Source organism: Coturnix japonica, chromosome 5, assembly GCF_054131305.1.
Source record: "Coturnix japonica strain WE chromosome 5, WE-NBRP24, whole genome shotgun sequence".
In the NCBI taxonomy this organism is placed as follows: domain Eukaryota; kingdom Metazoa; phylum Chordata; class Aves; order Galliformes; family Phasianidae; genus Coturnix; species Coturnix japonica.
Genome location: NC_140667.1, coordinates 13,125,684 through 13,149,432, shown reverse-complemented (window position 1 = coordinate 13,149,432; position 23,749 = coordinate 13,125,684). Strand labels below are relative to the sequence as shown.

At 39.1% G+C, this 23,749-nt stretch overlaps 1 protein-coding gene across 8 annotated transcripts in view; it reads right to left on the bottom strand.

Moving 5' to 3' along the window:
- The window catches only part of MOB2 (MOB kinase activator 2), a 112,200-nt gene that overhangs the window by 73,419 nt on the left and 15,032 nt on the right, over positions 1 to 23,749 (bottom strand). The window contains exons 1-2 of one of the 8 annotated variants that reach the window (XM_085548388.1): positions 9,976 to 11,938; positions 8,597 to 8,710 (exon numbers count right to left, since the gene is read on the bottom strand). The exons of 5 other annotated variants lie outside the window; for them this stretch is intronic. Coding sequence is in view for 1 of the 3 variants with exons in the window: in XM_015863837.2 (XP_015719323.1) it covers positions 1,309 to 1,343 (35 nt within the window). In the remaining 2 variants the exon portion in view is untranslated. Of the gene's footprint in view, positions 1 to 1,308; positions 1,757 to 8,596; positions 8,711 to 9,975; positions 11,939 to 23,749 lie in introns of those variants that run through there. 2 more of the 8 variants (XM_085548390.1, XM_015863837.2) reach the window with 2 other exon arrangements.

Below are 23,749 nucleotides of genomic sequence, written 5' to 3'. Positions count from 1 at the left end.
AGTTAAATTTCTATTCTGAGGTTGTGGCTCAAGAATCTAACCTAACATTTCATTACAGGGCAGGGCAGAATATAAAACTGTCCAAAACTGCCAACCACATCTTCCACATCAACAGATATATCTACTCAGCAAGCAATGGACTGACATTTAAACAAATCTGCATGTCAAGAATACTTGAAGAAAAAAAATAAAAAAATAAGGTGGAACAAAAAGAAGTAGCTATAGTTCTAAGCATGTCAAGTTCAAACCAGAGATCTTAATTTGGATCTGCAGCAGATTCAGTGTGATACAGAAGCACTAAGAACTGGTTTCAGCCACTGGTCTCTGCAAAGCCTAGGATCAGAAGTAGGTGGCATCCAAAGAGCTTCCTATCACAGTGTAATTAGGCATTAAAAAAAAAAGTTTCCATTTGCCATATACCATTTTCTGCATCTAAAATTTGAGAGATAGAAGGGCCATCAGAAAGGGGTAGCAAATTTAAAAAGGAATAAGTTGATTTCTGATACACAGATTCTGTTCCAAGTTCTTCAGGATCCTACTAAAGAGCAAATCCTACCTGTTACCCTTTGCAAACTCCTGAACAGCAAAACAAAAAATAACTTTTATTCCCCGTCTCTCCTTTACTAACAGGCTATCTACGAGGCATAAGGAAACAATACAAATAATATACTATCAGAAAATGTTTCACAGCTTCTCAAACCAAGCACAAAGTGTCAACTGAGTGCACAAAAAAATAAATAAATAAAATAAAATAAAATTAAATTAAATTAAATTAAAAAAATAAAATAAAAAGCAGTAATCAACTCCCGTGATTCAAACACATTGAGAGTACCACGGGTTTACTAAAGAGAGCTAGCAGAGAATCATAGAATCATAAGAACTATTCAGGTTGGAAAAGACCTCGAAGATCAAGTCCAACCTCAGCCTAACCATAGTACCCTAACTCTAACAACCCTCTGCTAAATCATATCTCTGAGCACATCCAAATGGCTCTTAAACACATCCAGGGATGGTGATTCAACCTGGATATGTTTCCTAGCATCCAAACTAAGAAATAATATTTGTAAAAAAATAGTCAGTGAACTGCTTCTTCCAGTTGTGCCATAGATGTGGTCAAGTACATTACTACCATCTGTTATCATCAGAAAAGACTAGCTTCAGGCTGAAAAGCAGGACAGGAGACACACTCAAGAGTTTGGTTTTCTGCTGCTGCTTCTCCCTCATTAGCTAAGTTCTTTTCCAGTTTGTCTGCACAGCTCATGTCCACACATGTCTGTGCCAGTGCATGAATATACAAAATCACCTTACCAACAGCAGCACAACGAGCAGATGATGAATTCCATTCCAGCAATAATTAACAGCAGGGGATTTCCAACAAGATGGCAGTGTAAGACAGAGAGGATACTCAAAAGCTCAATACAGCTAATTACTAAGGTACAGCCTGAAATATGGGTAGCACTTTTCCAGAATTCAGCAAGGTGCAACTTCTAGCAAGTGCAGTCAAAAACAAACAAAAACAGGTTCTCTCCAGAGAAGAGGTACACGGAGCTCATTTTCCAAACCATAGCTGCCCAAAAGAAAGGAAAACGTTTTCTGCCTTTCTTTTATCTATCAGAATGGTTGTTATCTAATGTTTCCTCCTCTTCTTTTAGGGTAGGACTGCTTTAAAAAACACTCCTCCCTGTAAATGAAGAAAGATTTAGCAAGCTTTTTACTAGTGCTTTTTTTCCGCCCCATCTAGTTCTGCCTCCTTTTGAAATCAGTTTGGAAAGAAGGAGTAATTCCAAAAGAATAAATAAGTAATGAGCTATTTTTTCCCTGTCCCTCCTATGCTCTTTTACAATGTTATTTTCAGACACTCACGTTAAGAAGTCCAAAATATCTGTTGATTCTTTTGCATTTTTTTTCTAAAGCCTGTGCACCTTATTGAAAAGCAATGGAGTGGTCGCTTTATATTTGGCTGTAAGAGATTCCATAAATCTATTCATTCTCCTTCTTATTAGTTAAAAAGGGAAAAAGTCTTAGCTGCAGAGCCTTAAAGCTCCTCCTTGTGGACGATATGTGTAATACACTAATAGGCTTCAGAGGAATATAGAGCTTAACGGGTTTAACATTTACTTTGTCATCACTCACACAGCAAGATAGACTTTTAAATGCATTCTACCACAGATGAAAAACAAGCAGAGAGAGATTACGATTAAAATGAAGAGCTGTTTTAGCTTTGTGTCACATCCCAGTCATGCAGTATTGAACCAGCAGATGTACCAGTCCAGAGCAAGTCTTGCTTTGACTGTGTTGTCTGGCTTTAGTTCTTTCTGCAAGAACTTCCTTCTGGACTTAGTTCTCTCAGCAAGAATAGAGTCACAGGCAGATCTGTTGTAGTTCCCCAGCTGATGGACTGACAGCAAAAGAATGCAGCAGTCCTGCCATTAGGAACAGATAAACCACTAAAAGAATTTAAACCTTGCACTGTGTTGGCCCTAGCCAGACACAGATATACTGAACGCTATTCTCTGTCTCTCTCCAGTCACCTATTAGCAACGAACTTGAAATTCCTAAAGTCAGTATTTAGATCAGCCATTCCTAAAGTCAGTATTTAGAACAGCACAGCACAACAGTAATTTGCCTGTGGCTATGCAGCTTCGGAACTTCAAATGAAAGTGAACCAGCACTGCCCTCTACCGAAAGAGAGTTGCACACATAAAACCCGTACCAGCTTTTAAACCACTCGATTTCTGCTATATATTGATACATACCTTGTTTCTCTGCCTTCTCTGTCAGCCTTTACGTTACTCAGGTTCTACTTTATCATACCTCTTTCTTGCTGCTTCTTCCCCATGAGGGACATGAAGGCAACAAATAGGTTTAAAAGTCAACATACTATAATACCGCACCAGCTTGTACAGATTGTAAGGGACTGAACATACACCTCATGTTTTTTGTGGACAGCATAGAAGTAAATAAAAATCACACAAGTTCAGTTATTGAAAAACAAGCCCAGAATACTGAAAGATTTTCTTTGGTCATCTGCAATATACTAGTCATGTGATGGTGCCATGAGATTTTTCTGCAGTCAAACCAAGATACTTAAAAACATATATACATATGATATATATTATACATATACTTAATATGTCCATATTAAGTACTTTGAATTAATAATTAATTATGATTGCTAATTGATTATTAACAGTAGCAACATCACTTTCTCTAACACAATAAACCTTGCACTATCAGCATGTCTACTTTCAATTCAGTTGCCCCATTTTGGGATTTAGACATTTACAACATCCTGAAAACTAGGTAACTTAAGAACAGAAATACAGAACAAAATCTGATTGGGCAGAACTTTATGCAATATAAAATTAATTAGGCTGAAAGATGCATTTGCTTGGAACACAGACTGGCTGAAATCAAAGTCTCTAGAAAAGATGTAAGCATGACCCTCCTGACAGGAGGGGTCACTTGAGAAGCCTGCCTGTTTTCTGGAGACCTAAAGCCCAGAATGCCTGTACCTAGGCCCAAAATCTCCAGCTGAGATTTTCAAAGTCAGTGCGAGGACATGGTATGTCAGTTCCCATCGCTGCACACTGCCTCCTTTCCTGGCCATCATCACATGCTGCTGGCCTCACTACAGTGCCCTGACTCACAGAAGAGCAGAGCACAGCAACCAGCTCATACAGAAAGCACAGAAGAGTTCATGGCTCACCTGGCCAGGAGGAGAGGCCTGACCCCTTAATGCACAGTATCCTTCAACTCTGTTTCTTAGAGTGGATGTTAAACAACCCTTGCACATTAAAATAAGTGCTTGTTTTATATAACAATGAATATTTTATTCTTTCAGTTCTTCCAGCTATGCTAGCTCCAACATTATATGACCTTGCGCTTTAGGAAACACTTCCGTAGGAAGGGCAGACTTTCTGTTTTGAAGAAAATAATATCTCAGGTTGTTCAAAGCAGATTCTTGTTGCACCTATGAAAGCAACCCCTTAACTGCAAGGAAAATGTAGTCTTTAAGGTAAAACTACACAGCCTTTTTAAAAAACAATAGCTAACAATACACACACAAAGCAACCTACTTCAAACAGCCTTTAAAAGTATAAAAAGTTATCTTAGATTTTATAGTTCACAGGCCAGGACCAAAAACCAATGGCAACAAAAACTGTGCACTGGACGGAGGTCAAAAGCCAATGTGTGTATTAATACTGACACAGTAAAATTGGAAGAAATAGCATGTCAAGTAAAAGCAGTCATCATCTCTATGTGAAAATCCATTGTTTAAAATAAGCTTTGACAATTTCTCATAATGAAATCAAAGCTTCGGTCTAAACATGAAGTCTAACACAAAAAAGTTTCAAAGCCATAGTTACCCAACTCCCATATAAACCCATCAGAAAGGCTACTCAAACGTCTGTTTTTCACTGATTCAACTCTTTTTGCTCCCTTCACCCCTTCAGCTGTGCTCACACATGTATACCAAACTCCTCGTTTGAGTTATTATACTTGCAGCATCAACCATTGTATCCAAGAGTAGTCAGGCCATGTCATACATGCAGCAGTAGAAGCACCAACACACCTAACTAGTTCGAATCAGTACTGGTGAGATTGAAGTGAATAAAGAATGTTCCTAGCAATTTTCCTTAGAATCCAGAAGGCCCAAGTGCTGACCCCCCCCCTTGCTTTGTTGCTGCAGCAGTGTCTTTCTGCTTGTCAGCTTCACCATGCTTTATCCCTCTTCAGCTGCTACACTCCTAGTTGGGAGATGTTATGCCTGCTGAACTACTCAGCCCACACACATAAGAGAAGTGCCTAATACATGAAGGAGCTAGCAGTAAATGATGTATCATTTTTAAATCTACAAGGAATAAAACTACATTAAATTCCTGAGATCCCTCCAAGGAACCACAGGAAAGAGCTGTTTATGAATAGACACATATTCGACACTAACTTTTCAGCATATTGTTTCCATCATAAATAGTTAAAAGAGCAAAACTGCATAACAAGGAGGTTGAATTCGCACTGCTAGGCTGCAGAGAGCGCCACATGCAAACAGTACTACTACAAGAAACACATTCTTGGCTTACAGCTCACTCAGAGCACAAGTCTGAAAAAAGGCAAGAGTCTCAAAAAATTAATGCCCATTTCATGCTACAGTAACAAAAAGAAACAAATATATTCATCTCCAGTTTTCATACAAATTACAACCTACACTGACAAGGGCACAGAACAAAATAAATCAGTTTGCTGTAATGATGCTCTCTGACAGCAATATATACTGTGACCTTTCATCCATGTAGGCCTCTATGTTTAAAAAGAAGTCAGGCTGGAAGTGGAAACTGCAAAGACAGATTATGTGACTCATTGACTGGTCTTTCTGTATGTTCCTGGCATACTTTTCATATATATAATAACTAGAGTCATCAAACAATTTTGTAGCCAGTATCCTGACAGTCCTTGCCTGAGATTTCACACAAGGTGCAGTAAAGCTTATTGTGCCTGCAGCTCTCATCTAAAAAAAAGATGAAGATCTGAATCAAATGCCGCTTCAGCAGAAGAGGTCAAGGAGAGAACAGACCCTTGCTCATAAGACTAGAGCTTAAAATACTCAACCAGTGTGTAGGTTCCTAAAGAAAACTCTCTAGAGTAAGTACTAAACAGTAATTTCATTCCCTTTCTTGGAAAGTGGAATTGGTACAATAAGGAGAAATAACAAAATTTATGGAAATTTTAAAATTCAACGTGGATGTATGAACATATGGAAAGAAAACGTTTATCTTCCTAGTTCACACATTAATTCCAGCTGATCTTACAGATCTTGGTTTCTGAAGCCTGAGAAGACAGGCATTCTAGAACATTGTCTTCACACAGTGCTAGGAAAGACTTATAATACATGCAACTGAATTAGCACACTCGTTTTGAACTTCCATGCTTCCACAGTTAAAACAACTGAAAACTAAAAGCCAGCCAAAGAATTGATACCCAACTTAGTCATCCTACCTGATACAGCCTGAGAAGGGTCAAGCTCTCAATGAGCCTCTTAAATAAGAGGAAATCTGTGTTTTGGTTCTCTGCATAAAACAGTTAAGACAGACATCAAGAGAAGGAATAAATAAATAAATAAAGTAGTTAAATATGCAAGCTATAATAAATATGGAAAAAAAATGATATCCAGCCATTTTAGGCACCTGGAAATGTAAGCATCCTTTTGAAAACACATTTATACTAATTAGTTCCTGCATTTGCTACAGAATTACACAAAGGAAGCAGCTGGACTCTGCAAATTCTACTTCTCCTGCTGGATTTTATGTTTCATTATAATGAATGAGTATTTATAGCATGACTGCCAGCCTCATCTTCAGTCTGACTTGCATTTTTTTATTACAATACATTAAACACAATCATTATCTCACCATAAAAGCAGCTAAGTCTGGCTAATTGTCAGTACCAGCATTACTTCCTTAAAGGAGAGTGACCTAATCCAGCATATTCTGCACAGAAAGGAGAGGACTCCTTCCCACTTATTGTGGTACATGTTAAACACTGCTGGTATATAGAGTAAACACGCTCCCCTTGCTGACTTCCAACAACCCATGCTGTTCTGCTTCACCCAGCTTAATCCAGGATAACCACACCTGCACTGGAATACAATGACAGGAAAACTGAGTCAATTTGAAGTTGGTACTATTTTCTCAGAAGAAAATATCCAAAGAAGCAAGAAATTTTCACTCTTTGTCATTGTTATTTTTCCTTGTATCATAACAGAATAATTGACTCTAAGTTATTTGACTGATTACTACAATCGCTCAAAGCAAAACCAAAGAAGCCAAGGCAATTAAATGCAGCATGCTGTACTATCTACCATTTTTCAAAATACGCAAACACTTTTTCTAGTCCACACACAGCACAAAAGCACACCTCTACAAAAGCACAACAGAAATGGTCTTTGTTTCTACTTATACCTTAAATACAGGTCTGGCATATCAGAAGCAAAATTATCCATCAGCCCTACAGTAAAGTTCAGCAAGGTTCCAGACCTTACTAAATAAGTGTCATGCAATGTTACAAGTTCACAAAGAAACTAGTAACACTAAGCTCAGTAAATTGAAACATTCACTAAAACCACTGTAATGTCGTGAAAAGCAAACACTGAAGATATTAATGCTTTACTAACATTTCACCAATTCAGTTTATAAATACCTGAGTCAAACACAAGCCTTATTCAGGAGGTCTGGCTTAGCACAGCATTAAATGCAGTGCCCAAATCTGGAAATCAAATGCATGCTAGTAGTTTGGGTGTTTCAAGGGTATCAAAACAATACAGCTTATCTCTACCACACCACATACATCCCAAGCTTTTCCCAAATAAAGCAAATGCTTTCCAACCCGGTATTTATCCCTTTCTTGCCTAGAGACCTGAAGGCACATGAATCACCAATATGGTAAGGGGTCTCATTAAACCCTTCTATCTCCCACATTACACAGACCTTTTACTCATTCTTTCAGTTAGCTTATATAAGAAGCTTTTCTCAAAATGGTGATTTAAGGTCATAGCTCAGCACAAATACATTTCATGGGAACGCAATGTATTTCATGGGGGGGGGCGGGGGGGGGGGGGTGGAAATGGAGAGATAAATAGCATATCCAGCCATTATGACTGCTCTTCTGACTTCCAGGTTAATAAAAATTTAAGCATGATGCACGCAGCACAGAGGTATATTGGTTCACATCTCAAGAGACCTATCCCAGCCTAACATAACTTCTATCAGTTGCGTAACACAGCTGCAGCTTACAGAGCCCCCTCATGCAGCCACAGAAACTAATGCAGGAAGTCCTCCACTTCCTCTCATTCTCATTAAACTTCCAGAACGATACTAGTGATATAAGCAGCAACATCCTGCACGTAAACATGTATCATCTTCATTTGCTTGACTTTTGACAGTATAGCTTAGAAAAAGTCAGCTTCAATCCATTTGTACAAGTCTAATTTTCCAGAAAATCCACAGATGCCTGTACAGCACCAAATTTACAGCTTGTTTCTTCAAATGGTTTACCATCAAATTTATACTTAGCTGAAATCCAAAAGTGTTTCAACTCTTCATTTGCTGGAAGCTGCTTGATGTTCCCATTGGAAATACTCAGGAACATTTTTTACTCCCAATTTTTAAAACCAAAGCTAATACCTCCCCCACAGAGAGACCAAAAGCAAATCATATTCCATCTCTCACTGCACACCTGGAAAACATAATGTTCACCTCCCCAAGGTTCTTATGAGGAGTACCATTTCCAATTTGGTAAGCTTAAGTAGCTACATGGCTCCATGCAGCTTCTCTTTTAGGGCAGCAGAAGCAAAGCAAAAGGCAAGGGAAAAGTTTCCACTTTGTAAAGGTCTCAGATCTCACTAAAATCTCACATTCTAATGAGATGCACCCCATACACAGGTGGTGTTCTTACATGACATGCAGAAAAGTGGCCTTAAGTTTAAAAACTGAAGTACAATTCATCTAAAAGTCAAGAAGAGATGAATTAATACTTTGAATTCTTACTGTCAGCAAGAAAGAAGTAAAGGAAGAGCTGAATTAGTATCTTGGATTCTTACTGTCAGTAGTGGTCTTCCTCTCCAAGAGAGTTCCAGTCCTGAAGTAATTTCCATTCTGAAAGAAACTGTTTCTTTTAGATACTGTAATCTTTCTAAGAAATGCCTTCTTGGAGACTGCAAAAAAGAAAAAATGTTTGTGAAGAGGCAGCAGTCCACAGCAGAGGGAAATCAACCTTAACACATAGATTAAAATGACTGAGCATTTTTATCTAACAGGCTAATGCACTGCAGATTTAGAAGTTGATAACAACGATGCAGGTTGTTGCTTTTAAAATCAGAGTGTTAAAAAAATAAAACTTTCTTGAGGTAACAAAACAAGTGACTTCAAAATAATTTTTTAAAAGGGTTTTTACTTCCCTTGTTTAAGAGGCACGTCCCAGGCCACCACAGAAAAATTATTAGTGAAAAATGTCTTCATTGTTATCACGTTACCTGTAAAGTGATGATAAGAAACTTAAAGCCTGACTAACGACTTAGATAGAAATCTAAACTGAAGCTACAGGACCTGGGAGTGTCACATTTCCTTCCCTCCACTGCAGCCTTGGAGATATTCTAAGCAAAAAGAATAAAATCCAGCCAAGGTGGAAAAGTGTGCTCCTTAGACAAACCTGCTGTATCACTGCCTTTTTCAGTGGTTCCCTTGAAAATGTGCTGGAAAGAGGAGGAGATGCATCTACCCTGAAAAGTGAAGTACTCAAAACAGCGCTTAGAGCTTTCAATTGTAAACACTGCCAGAACTCATTCAGCTTCTTCTAATGCCAGATGTATCTTAAATTCCTGGTAGCATTTCACAGATAACTTAGAAACAAAATACAACAGTATCTCTATTGCCAACTCCTGCTTACTTTTTTTAGTGTATAAACAAACCAAGCTTAATTGAAATCATTGTTTCAAACTATCATCCTCGTTGCTAGTTATTGCATAGTACACAACAGAACAGTTATTTCTTACTACCCAGTAAATCAAAACATAAGTATCTTTGATACTGGAGCTTAAAAAAAAAAAAGTCAATTTCAGCCCATTTGTATGAGTCTGGTTTTCCAGAAATCCCATATACAAATTTGTACAGCATGGAAATTTCTGCTTGTTTATTCAAACAGTTTGCTCTTAGTTCTTCTCATAGATGAAATCCAAAGCGCTTGGACTCCTCATTACTGTATATGGTATAATTTGTGCAAGTTAGACCAATATCATAGCAAAAATTTACTTGTTAGACAGAGAAGTATAAAAGGCACACAAAATACACATTTTTAAAATGTACTTTTGAGTTGACTTGCAAGATACTTGCTAGCAGCTGAAAAGTTTCTGTTGACTACTGCTCCTTCTTTGGGCCTATATCAGTGTTGCTGCAAAAGTTTATCTATACTACATATACCTACCTAGCCATCCCTTAGGTATCCTGCCAGCAGTACTGTAGATCTTGCTTTGTGTTCACTATCCATGTTAAATCAGAAGAGTAAAAGTATGTTCTCTCTCCACAAGCAGTGTTTGCATAAAATAAACTTCAGGCTTTATCTTGCCCTCCCCTGTTTAAATACAGATTGGAATTATCTTGACACACTCTGCTGATTATAAATATCTTTTACTGAACTCATTCTGTCAGAAAGGGGCTTATCAAAGTACTTCTGAAAAGCACAGGTTCTAGTGAGAGAATGACTACGTATACTGCATACATATGTCTGACCAGCCTTCTTAAGTAGGTATTGAGCACTCACAGACAAACACATAGAAGCACTGGGCCAGCTTGAGTGCACTATGTTTAGATGGCAAGCTCCAGCTCTCTCTTCAGGACCATTCCGCCTATAGTTCCTCTAGATCTACCATTAACTGATGGATAGAATGGATCAGTTTAAAAAAAAAAAAAAAAAAAAGTTAATTCTGAGCAAATAAAAAGAAACTCAAACACAAAGCAGCAATAGGAGAATATATCTTGCAGACATGAAGCCCTGCCCAGTGAACAAATATTAAAAATGAAGCACTAACAAACAACTCATGGGTAAATCTTGTCTTACCATTAGCCTGAGCTACTGAAATCAACCACAGAGTCACTCTAAATTTGGTTCATCATCTATAAAGTCACATACTTATGAGGAGGGGACAAGGGTAAATCCAAAACAACTTGCATGTCAAATAGCAAAAGCTGTCAGTTACTATTCCCGAACCAGCTCAAGCCCAACTCTAACTTAACAAAAAGGGAAATTAGTTTCCTGGCTTTCTGGTTTGCAGGTCTGTATCAGGTCAGAGTACACTGCCTTTTCCTCAACAGTGGTAGAACAAATGTCATAAGCAAACCAGCACGAAAGGAAAGAGAGGGGGGGAGGGAAGGCTGTCTTTCTTCAATACAGTAATCAAGATTTGAAGAAACCAACACCCACAAAGTTAAAATCAATAGATAAGAGTAAAGTTCATACAGATTAAATATATCCACAGTGACCCTTCAAAAACAAGCTGCAATCAACATAGGCCAGTATTAAACAGAAGAGGAAAAACAGTATGAAGTTCAACAATACTCATCTTGAAAAGAACAGAATTATAGTTATGTTAAGAAGATGGTTTCTCCCAGAAACATTATCACTTACTTGCTGTAACATCATTGCTTGGCAATGGCCTTTTTGAGCCTGCAAATCACCAACTTTCAGCCTGTTCTGCATTTATTCTACCACAGACTGGGACTGACAGGTGCCATGAGTTCCCTAACTGTAAGAGCATGCTGCATTTTCTCTGCTACTAGAGCCCTGCTGATATAAAAGCCATTCTGGGAGGATAGAAAAAATAAACAACAAGAAAATGTAACTAATTTGTCCCTCTTCTTATTGATATTTATTATAGCCACCAGCATTCTAGCCCTCTTACCAGCTTAGTAAGATGCAGACTGAATATCTCAAGAACTTTCTTCAGCAGACGTGTCATCAGTTGTTAAGTCCCACCTGCAAACATTCCCTCCTCTACAAGTCACAGAGTATGCCATCACCTTCCCTAGTTTCTCTTCCCTAGTACTCTGCAGACCTTAAGTATTACAATATTTAAAGGCAACACAGCAACAACTAGGGAAGGGATGTGAGAAATATTAAGTCTGAGTAAATATGTTTTAAAAAAAAAAAAAAAGCCATTATTCACTTCTAACAATCTAACTCCATGTCTCACTTGCTCACTCCTTTAGCTGAAGATCCAGTAGCTTTAGAAATGTCTCTAGAGACTGAGTGCTTCCAATATGAGACACCGCTCTATACAAATTCCACTCCCACTCCCCTCCCTTTTTCAGTTATTTAAGAGCATGGTTAAAAGAAGGAACCTGCACTTCAGAACTTAAAAAAAAAACAAAACAAAACAACCCACTCCCCAACCTTTCATACTTGATGTTACTCTGTTACTTCTTGTTTTACACGTTTTTATAACAAAGCCTTGATGAAAATATTGCTTTGGATTCTTCTTCTTTCTTATTCACGGAGGAGTTAATTCAAGAACTGAGACCCTTAGTCTGTCAGCAAACAAATTGGTATATTTTATTACACAAGACTATTGAAAGCTATGCATATTTCAGAGTATAATACATTCTCCTAAATACATGTGTGCGCTTGTGTACAAATGCTTCCCAGCTCTAACTGAATGGAATATCACAGACCCTCACCACACGTGCTTTTCTTTGCTAGGAACTGCTGCAGCAGAGCACACTGATGCTGCAGTACTGTTATGTACCTTACAGATTATCAAATCATAGACTGGCTTGGGTTGGAAGGAATCTCAAGGAACATCAAGTTCCAATCCCCCTGCCACAGGCAGGGTTGCCAATGGTAGATCAAGTACTAGGTCAGGCTGCCCAGGGCCACATCCAGTCTGACTATGAAAACATCGGAGGAAAGGGAATCCTCATCATCTCTGGGCAACTTGTTCCAGTAACTCATCACCCTCGCAGAGAAAAGTTTTCCTCTGACATCCAATCTAAACCTCCCCTCCTTCAGTTAAAATAGATGTGAGCAACACAGAATAGAGAAACAGAAGGGAAGTGAGAATAAGAGTCAAAAGTGTTATAAACAGAGCTTTGAGGAGTGGTTGTAAATGAACATATGCATAGTTACATTCAGTTTTGTGCACTGTACTTTTTCTTGTACTCTTAAAAAGCAAAGTTCAGAGATCTATCTGTTCTGAAAATAATGAGTGAATACTTGCTATATTGTCATAGAGGAAGCCGTAAGATCTCTCCTCTTTAAGAGTACCCTAGAAGTGATCAAACAGCCCACTGCTGGTGGCCTGAAGCAGGCAGACAGACCCACACTGGCAACAGCTTCTCTGCGAGAGGGTGCCAGCACAGCTGGAAGCCCCAGCTGCCATGCTGTGCCAATGGGTCCTTTCCAGAGACAAGAACTCCGACAGTTTGTCCCACAGCACTTTGGTGGTGTAGGCGCACAGATGTTGCTCCAAACAACCTGAGCAGAAATAACTGATTCACTGTGGGGAAGAATGGCCAAACTAAGGTTATTAAAATTCATTACTCGATAGATTCATTGCAGCACAATTACAAATCCCAGGGAAGAACTCTGCCTAATGAAGACACAGCAATTTGTGACACAATACACTGCATGCTTTTAGGTTTGCCCCTGGGAAGCTGAGCAGGATGATGAGAGCAGTAGAAAAGCAACATGACTTGCTAATACTGCTACCCTTTTCAAGTGACTAACGTATTTCTTACTCTTCTAACTGTAGCTAGGAGGAAGGTGATATTAAAATAGAAGGCTGCAGTCAATATGTTTCTCTAACAATTATCCAGCATTGGTTTGGTCTTAGTTACTAACTGCCTTTTGGATATTTTAGGAATGCAGACATTATGAAATATATACAGAACATACATCAGACTAAGTATAGGTTAGTGTGACAATGCAAGTAATTGTCCTCTTGTTTGTATCTCAAAATGATGATAAACTGAGGAAAAAAATATTCCATGTTAAATTAAAGGTCTAGCATAGTCATAGCCAACACTAACACGAAACTTGTGCAATTAAAATGTGTTAACGTAAAAACAAGGGATTCGCAAATGTTTGTCATCAAAATGTGTTTAAGAGCTTCAGGTGATAACTAAAATATTGGAAGAGGCACCATAAAGTCTTACACACAAATTTTGGATACTTATTTGCATTTTCATTGCAAAAACAATGCAGCAGTAATTGCACTGCACACATCTATACCATAATGCGCCAGTTTAACACCAAGATTTCCAAAGTCCATGCTGTGATACTCAAAATTGGATCAATCTCAGGTGGGACCACAGAAGACATACACCAGCAGTTGTCTTACCAAAAGGGAATACTTCCAGTTTACAAGCACATTGTTTCACAGCTGCACAGCACAACCCCTGCAGATCAATACATCATCCCACCATGTAATCCTGCAAGCCAAAGTATACCAGAGAGTGGAAACTTCCCCTCTGCATTCTTGCACCTGGGACACACACAGGAGCACAAGTGAGGGCATCCCTGCTTCCCAAGGCTTTCAATTCTTCAATGCACACAGGAGCAGGCTATCCTCACATGATATAAAATGAGCTGGAAGGGAAGACGACCCACCTAACTAAACAGGGAGTTGTAGCTGAGTCTTCAGTTGAGCTTATCACTTTCAGAAGAAGGGGCAGACAACTTGGGAAGAGAACAATATTGTTGCTAGGATATGGAGAGTGAAAATTAGAAAGGCAGAAGCCCAGCTGGAGCTTAATCCAGCCACTGTTATAAAAGACCACAGAAAAATGTTTTACAAATCCATTAATAACAAAACAAGGTCCAAAGAGAATTTCCAACCTTTAATGGATGCAGTGGAGAACATTACTACAAAAGATGAAATAAAGGCTGAGATATTCAATGCCTTCTTAGCTTCTATCTCTATTAGTCATTTCAGTTATCTTCACAGTACTCAGCCCTTTGGGGTGGAAAACAGAATGGAAAGCAGAATAAGCCCCCCATAATTCAAGAGGAAACAGCTAACAACCTGTTACTTCTCCTAGAACATGGGTGCCCAAACCTTCCGGATTGCCCGGGCCACACTGAGTACAAGTGTCAAAGGAATTGGCTTGAGTCACATATAAAGCATACAATTCAGTTAATGTATATAATAAAACAATAGCACATTTATTAAAAAGGAACAAAATGATAGAACTAAGTGGATGTTTGACCTTGTTTTTGTAAAACTAATGCAGTCTAGTCCAAAGGAAGCAGTTCCAATTCTTAATGAGGAGAACTCATCATGGTGCTTGTCAGATCACTGATGAAATTTTATTCTTACAGTACTTCAGTCTTGAAAACAGTTGTTCACAAATGTACATGCTGAATGTATGAAATGTATGTGTCAGAAAGCAATGACATCAATAAAGCATGATTGTGAAGCACAGGATATTTTTCTCTGGTAAGGCAGGTCTTACACAAGTCTAGTAGAGAGATACGATCAAATTTTTGATTGAATATCTGATTGTAACCCTATACAGTCCATTTGAAAATTGCGTCTCAAATATACAATTTTAATTATTTTTTTCAAATCTTGAAACTTATTCTCAAATTCCTTTATTTAAATGGAAAGCAACGCTGTATATTTTTTCCACTATTCACAGGTTCATGCTTAGCCAACATACCAAAATACAATGTTACTTGCCATATTGAGTTTGCACTGTAGCATCCTCCCCACACCTTGGCTTCAGCTCAGACTGTGCCAATTGCACACAGATGTTTGGCTGCTGCCAAACAATGGGCACACAGCCAGGGTTGGGTCAGGCTGCTCTGTAGGGCAAAGCTGCCACCCTTGCAGCACAGGAGGGGGAGCAGCCACAGAATGGGCTGCAAATGGGAAACACATACCACAGGTTAGATATACCTCTCCTAGACCATCACAGGTCTATGGGACCAGGCAAGATCCACTCAAGCTTCCTGACAGAGCTAACCAAGTGTTCACCCAGACACCTTCCATCACTTACAAGCAGTCTTAGTCAAACACAGAGGTCCCAGATGACTGGATGGGGATGTTAGTCAACAGCCAGTCAAACTTGAACCAGCATTGCACTCAAGTGACCAAGAAGGCCAATGACATCCTGGATTGTATCAGAAATAGCATAGCAAGCAGTACCAGGGATCATTCTCCTGTACTCAGTGCTGGTGAAGCTGCAATTTGAATGCTATGTTGAGTTTTGGGCTCCTTGCTACAGAAAAGACATAGAAGTGCTGAAGAATGCTCAAAGAAAGGCACCAATGCTTGTGAAAGGTATTAAGAACAAATCTTATGTAAAACTGCTGAGGGAACTGGGATTGTTTAGTTTGTAAAGAGAGCTGCCTCCTTCTCCAACTACTAGAAGGGAAGTTGCAGCAAGACAATGTTCAGTCTCTTCTTCCAGATAAGTAGTGATAGATAGAGAGGGAATGGTCTCAAGATGCACCATCTTGACATGAATCTCAAGGGAGGTTCCAGTTGGATATTTGGATAAGTTTCTTCTCTGAAAGAATAGTCAAACTCTGGAAACATACTGCATGACAAAGTGGTACTGTTGCTGGAGATGTTCAAGAAAGATGCAGATATGGCACTGATGGACGTTGGACTTGACAATCTTGAAGGTCTTAATTATTCTATGACTCTAATGTAAGCCATAGCAAAGCTTTAAACTCCTGTCAGCTGTGAGGAACCATTTCTTAATGAATATCAGGAAACCTTACACTACCAGCCAACACTTGACCATGTAACAACAATGTTGCAGAATTAGGTGACGTAGTTTTCCACACATTCTTTCTAAAGTTAATTTCATAAACACTACCTAATTCCTTCTCCAGATTCTAAAACAATACATGACACTAATCACAGACTTCGCCTATTAAATGTCTACAAAGCACCATTAGTGTATCCTTCAATTAAGGACAGGGTGTTCTACTTCCTTAATGGCATCAGATTTTGCCTGCTAAATAACTACAAAGCACCATTATTGCATCCTTCAATTTAGGCTACAGTGTTTTGCTTCCTTAATGGTGACTCATCAAACAATACACAGGCTATTTGAAAGGAGCCAGTCCTCTCTCAGGCTACCTGCAGATTTGATTAATGACACAAAGCTGTTACTGTACACAGAGGTATATGGAGCAGTATACAAGATATACTCAGATGGTCCTGCAGGAATCAGCACATTTCTTCTGCAGTCGATCTTAAACCATAAGTGAATGCAATTTCCCTCAGAAAGCTGCAGTGAGAAACTCAAATGAGACCCGAGTAATTTATCAGGAGTTAGTACTGATCATCACAGCTATAAAAACAAATCTGTTTAGAAGCACAACTAACTGTTCCTAATGCACATAAGAAGCAGCACTGGTGTTTACTACACAGGAAGCATCATTTCACCATCCTCCAAAGCAGGAGGCCAGTGCACTGGTGTGAAGCAATACAGGTGACTACTGGAAAAAACTACTCTTTAGGTGATGCCTCTGCTTAGTACAGATGGAGATACTAAGACTTTAAGAAGCAAGACGCCCTAACAAGGAAAGATACTATCTTTAAGACAAAGTTCTGCTAAGATTTGTCTGGCAGAGAAATTCAGCTTCTCCCGAGCAAACAAAAGGACAGAGCCAATACTCAGAGCAAAACTTGTGTAATTCCTGGAAACACAGACAAACAGCACTTATTGATAATGCACCACTTCTTAAAGTCAGCTCTACTTCCAATTAAATCACAAGTGGCATGGCTGAAGGCATAGTGTTCTCTGCTTTGCTAAGGTGGCTGGGTTCCAGGCCATCTGCGTGGAATGCATGGCAGGACATTCCATCCTTCCACCACTATGGTCAGCGGTGCCAGCCACTCCATGAAACCCGTGAAGGGGACTGGGAGGGATCCACTTTTGTTTTCCTGATTTGTTTGTTTGCTTTACTCTGGCACCAGGCAAAAGGCTCTTTCCTTGCCAAGTTCATTACCATTATATAAAATGTTCCCAATTACACTGGGTAGAGCGCAGCACAGCAAGGAGAGAAAAAGCCTGCAAAGTTTACAATTAAGCCACTGGACTTTTTAAGCCCTCATTCTAGAAAACAGGTGAGACAGCTGAATATAAAACATTTAAAGAGTTCAAACCCACTTAAATCAGTGTTCAAAGTTTCTTAATGACTACTTTGTTAATGAAAGAATCCTCTAAACGCTACCAGCCTCCTCACAAGTAATCTTCTATAAACTTATCTCAAACAGCTTCTGAAAATCTATAGTCTCATGCTCACATCTGGGAGTGTTCACTATCATAGAGAATTTATTCTCATCTTTTTACAAATTATGATTTGTTATTGTAGTCGCTAAAAGATTACAATCTGAATAAAATGCTGATAATCTGATCAAGCAGCAATATTCTGACAATGGCAGAACTGATGTAGAAAAATGTTACCCTCCTCTATGCTGGTGGCACCATAGCCTAAAAATCAATCTTTTCATACATGACTGTGTTCTAAGGGAGTGAAAAGCACTACTTAAAAACATTTCCAAGCATATACATATTGCTTAAGACTAAGAACACAGTGCTATCACTTGCCAAACTCAAGACATAAAGCTGACTGCCACATTCCACAGCATATACAGAGGACGGGTTTTTATTTGCGATACAGAGCCATCCTACAACTACCAAGACATTCAAACATCGCATGCTCTCCTCTGGAGAGAGATTTTCTTTTTTTCTTAATTGCAACTGAATCTAACTTACAATCCCAACATATGCCTCTTATTCCCACAATTCCCAGACCAGACAGTGCTGCACCAGCAGGTCTAACCCACAAAAGCCAGGAAACCTTTCTCTTTCGGAAGAGAAATCCACTCACCCACCACTTACTGAAGTTAATCAAAAGGTGAAGAAATTAATGATGCCACCGCAGGCCCTCTGCCCAGCTCATATCTGCCATACAGCTTCTATCCATTAAAAAAACCCAACACTCGACAGGAACATTTCACACTACCCTCCCAGGAAACATTCCAACATTTCTCAGCAGAAAAGGCAAAACAGAAATGGGCTGCGGTCTTAATCAGTTTACCCAAAATAAGCCATCCCTTCTATGGCACTCCCTCCCTGCCCTGAGGGATTTAAAAAGCATGCATGATCATGATCTGACAAGAGGTAATCCAATAAACCAGACAGCTCCCTCTTGCCTGCACAAGGACACAGCTGCTCTGACTCCTCATCTAGGCCTTGCACAGCCAAATGTCTGAAACAGCTCAGACAGATCTTTACAGCAGTAGCAAGCATTAGGCACTCCTCTAATCGAGGTCGCAATTAGACCCAAGTGCAGATAACAAAATCCTGAAGGTTTCTTCTGACATAAATACTAGTAGGGCTCACGATTTTCTCACTTGTCCCTTTTCACCTCTGTTACATTAGCTCTGCTAAAACTTGGTACACTTCCCAGGCAAAACTGTCACCAGTTAATCTCTAAAAGCCACGGTCTCTCTCCCCCCAGCCCAGATGGATCTGTCCACAGAATAAAAACAGCTGCTCCTGATAAACCTACACGGCTACATTTCACAATACACCAGGGGCCTCTGAAGCACTCAGGCTGAGTGCAGCATTCTCGGTCCTGTAACAAGTGTATCAATACACTTGCTTATTACACCCCATAAGCATGAATGGTCCTGAAAAATACAAATAAAACCCTCATTTTTAAGAGAGAACAGAGTCACTTGGTCAGAAGGGTAAATACGCTCTGAATAGCAGCTAAGTAACTTCAGATTGAACAAAATTATAGCCATCTTCAGTGAGTCATACATAACAAATAATTGATTTTTAGCTGAGAACTTCATGTCATTTTATATTAGTAAAGTGTGGTTCTGATTTTTAATTTATATGCTGATTTTCACATCACAAAGTGTGGCAATAGGCAACAAGCAATGCACATCCTACTTGGTAACTTCTTTGTTCTCTGAACCCAGCACCAATTTGCCATTTGCAGAACAGAGAGGGAGGACACTGCTCTTCTACAGCCACATCTTCAGTGACCAGAATTTCATGCGTAAATGTTGCATTTGGCAGTGGGCTGTATGCTTTGTCTATTGAAATCAGTCCTTTACCAAACAATTACATCTCAGTAGCCACAAAGGCAATCCATTCCCATCCCCAGGATATAACGTTTCCCCAACTGGGATGCGGTAAGTCAGCAGAAAAAACAGCAAGAGAGACATAACTTATAGGTTAGCTTTTTGTGGGCTATTATCGCAGAGAGTAACAGAACAAAAACACAAGTGTCTAAAATGCATTCACTTCACTGTTGTAGCAAAGCAACCTATGTGCAAAAGAGATCTAGCCTATTTTCACTGGAAATAAGCTGACATACAAACTACTCTACCAGGAATTACAATCAGGTTAGAATGGCTAAATCTCAACTTAAAAAAAAAAAAACAAACCCTATATTTATGGAAAGTGTGGTAGAGAATCCGTTAAATCTTATCAGTCTAATTAGCGCTTCCTAAAAAAAATACATACATACAACTCACTTCTGCAATTGCTCCAGTATTCTTCTACTTACCAGAGCAGGGTACAGAAGGGTGACTGCCACCCCAATTGTACTGTGTGATCGATGCTAAGGTACGTTTCTTCCTCTGAAAACATAGTAAGTATAGTCCGTCAGAACAACACTTCTGTGGTGGGAGCTGTTCAAATGTCCGTACAATTGCATCTTGCATTTGCTACAAATTCTCCTCAGAGGAAATAACTGAAAACTGATCAATTTAGCCTGCTCTATAGAGGGGGAAAAAAAGGCTCACCTCCCATCTAGTACATGACTTTTTTGAGAAGAACCGTTGCACCTAATACCAAAGTTTCACAAAGAAGCCAGCAAACTTTCACTGCTGCCACCAAAGCTGATCCTGCTCCTTTCCATGCCACTCCTGGTCACTAGAACCTCCCTGCTTTGTGACATGCTAGCCCCCCTGCCAGGCAGAGGTATTGTGAAGCCCTACAGTGGACTAGGTCAGGAGCTGGTCCCAGTTGAAACTAAATGCTGCCATCATCCCATTTGTTCTAATTTGCATCACTACCATGATCCTATACCTAATGTGATACCTCAAGCACTTCAGGGGCCAAATGAGAAAGGAGTAGTAGAAAGATCACTGTTATAGCACATCACCATTCTTTTTATTAAGATCTATTCCCCACCTGTAAATCTACACTCTTCAGTTCCATCAAAGAGACTTCAAGAGCACCTTTATATATCTCTTCTCACAGGTGACAGGAGAACGGGAAACAGCACCAGGGGAGGCTTAGGTTGGATATCAGGAAAAACTTATTTACAGAAAGGGATGTTAAGCACTGGAATAGGCTCTCCAGGGAGGTGGATGAAACACCATCCCTGGATGTGTTTAAAAACCACTTGGATGTGGTGCTCAGGGACATGACTTAGCAGAGGGTTATTAGAGTTGGGGTAGTATGGTTAGGTTGTGGTTAAACTTGATGACCTTTAAGACTTTAACCAACCTGAGCAATTCTATGGTTCTATGATCCTTCAGTTATCGCCAAAATGCTTTACTGGAGAAAAAGCCAACTGCCACATGCATAATGAAAAGCTTGATATGGAGCAATCACTGAGCAGAACAAGGTAGCAAACTCAAGGCTTCCACAGCAAGTCTACAGCACAAAGACCTTCCACAGCAGCACCTCTCTCCTTGCTTCCTCCCGTACCACAGCAGCAGCAACCAGGTACAGCTACAAATGGTGCCAAAGCTCACCACAGCTGATGCCTCCTCTTCCAACTGACACCAGTAGGTATTACAGACTATACCAACACATCTGCTGGGTGGCACATCATTAAAAGCAGCAAAGTAAAGGCATATTGTTTCACCCAAAGAGCATCTACTCTATCCCTCCTTCTCAATACCCGAGAAACATTTCAATTCTTTTACATTTCCAACTCCACATTGAAAGTGGGGCAGACCGCTGGAATTAACAGCCACAAAGAGTAGCACAGATGCTACAAGAGGAATAGCCGTGTATAAGATGTTTTTATTGCTGTTGATTTTGTGCCATGATTTTATAGTTCTCATAATTCAGTGTGTTAATGTTTTTGTTCAATGCAAGTCCAAATGATACAGACGGATGAGCTAAACCTAGCATTTAATTTTCCAAATTAAATGAAGTACTTGAACATTCTGCATTTTGATACATATGCTAATATCTACTAATTACAACCATAACAAAGACTTTAAAGGCAGGAATTAGGGAAAGGAACTCTCCAAAGCAGATTTATTCATTATGTGACAAACATTAGCATCACTTCTCCTAAGCAAGGGTGAAAAATAGGATAAAGAGGAAAAACAGATTAAGGAAACAAACAAAACTATGCAACAAAAATTCACAGTTTAATTCAGTATAGCTAAATAACTTCAAGTATTGAAGAAAAAATTGTCTAAATTTCACATTGTCTTCAAAAGAAGAGAGCACAGCTTCTCAGTGATGCAGTACAAATTCTAGGTGCAGTATTAAATATGAGTGACAAATACCATGAGAGGATCAAATAATGAAATCCATACCTAAATACAGTATTATAGAAAAATAACCTTTCATAGAAGCAAATAAAAGAAAACACTTAAAGGACGAGTAAAGCTTCCTTGATCACATGCTTTTTTACACAGATTAAAGCACTTTTTATCAGTGTGGTAACAAAAACGTAACAGGTTGTTTTACAGTAGTCTATAAAAGGAAATGAAAACTTATTTCTCTGAGTAGGAAGATCCTAATCAGTACCTTGTATTAGCAATTTAATACTAAAGATCACTGAGACTAGGCTGGGGTTAATTCCAGTCATCTTCCGAGTAGAGCTCCTTTGATACAGTGTGAAAAATCCTTCTGTGACACTTAATTACCATCAATCATTCTGCTTTTGTATCAAACCCATAAGCAAAAATACATGAATGTATTTGTAGTCGACATAAGTTGAAATACATAAATATTTCAGCATGCCAGCAATAGGTTGTTACAATTTCAGAATCACAAACAATGCTACCCACCAGCAATAGACCACTCAGAAGTGTTTGGTAATTACAAGAACACTTGTTCTCACATGAGTTACACTGACAGCATGGCTAACCCTCCACAGTTTTGCAGGCCAGCTTACCTTGGCAATGTGCACAACTGAAATAACCAATAACGTGAAGAAACGAGAAATTCATATTTATGTTCAAGGCTGCTGCTAGGTTTTGTATGTGCAGAAACTTATTCAGTGTTTCATAGTGACAGCTTGAATAAGCAGAGCATTATCAGCCTACTTTTTTTCTTAAAATATATCCTGAGAGAAGAGAGAGAGATAAAAGACAATATAATATTTGCATTATGACTAAATACTTCTAAATGCTACACATTCATAAATTAAAGTTATCTTGCTGGCTGCTAAACTCTTATGCTACTTATTAGGGCACACATTTCCTTAGTATTCACTGTCAGATTCAAGTACAAGACAACCTTCAAGCTACATTCTCAGGGGTGCAAGACTGAATGAAGTAACAGTCTGAGAACAAGATATGCACCTATTTTTTTGTATGCATGTTGCCAACATACATGTTCAAGGAAAATTTGGGAAAGGGGAAGGGAGATACATAAAGGTCTGAGCTTGTAACTGGCAAAATAAACAAACAGCAGTAAGTGGAAGGAATGACAAGATGATGCTCTGAATGCTGCTGTCTAACCGGAAGGCAAAGCCAAGAAGCCCCGCAGGAAACACAAGCAGACTGTCTTACTTCCTATTGCTTCTGTGTTTAAAAACATCCCCAGTATGCATAAATCAAGATGTCAGTGGCAGTGAAAACAGAAGCCCAGCTTAACTCCATAGCTACAAGGCTCTGTTAATCCCTCCCTAACATTCTCACTAGAGTCCCTAGCTTTCCTTTGTTCTTGTAATATACCCAGCTGCAACAAAGAAGATATGACTGTGACATACACAAAAGAAACTTGTATTTGCCTGTTAGAAACTGAGCAAAAATTATCTCCATCACAGGAACAGTAGTGAGAGCTAAAGTAGCCAGAGGTTACTGTGCCTATGTACAGTCACTTCAATGTTGGAACACAAATTACTGAAGCACCTAAAACACCAAGAACATTCAAGGCTATGATGTAACACTAATGAACATAACATTTATATATGTTTAAGATCAATCTTTAGAAAGGCTTATAGTTCATGCATACATCAGCCA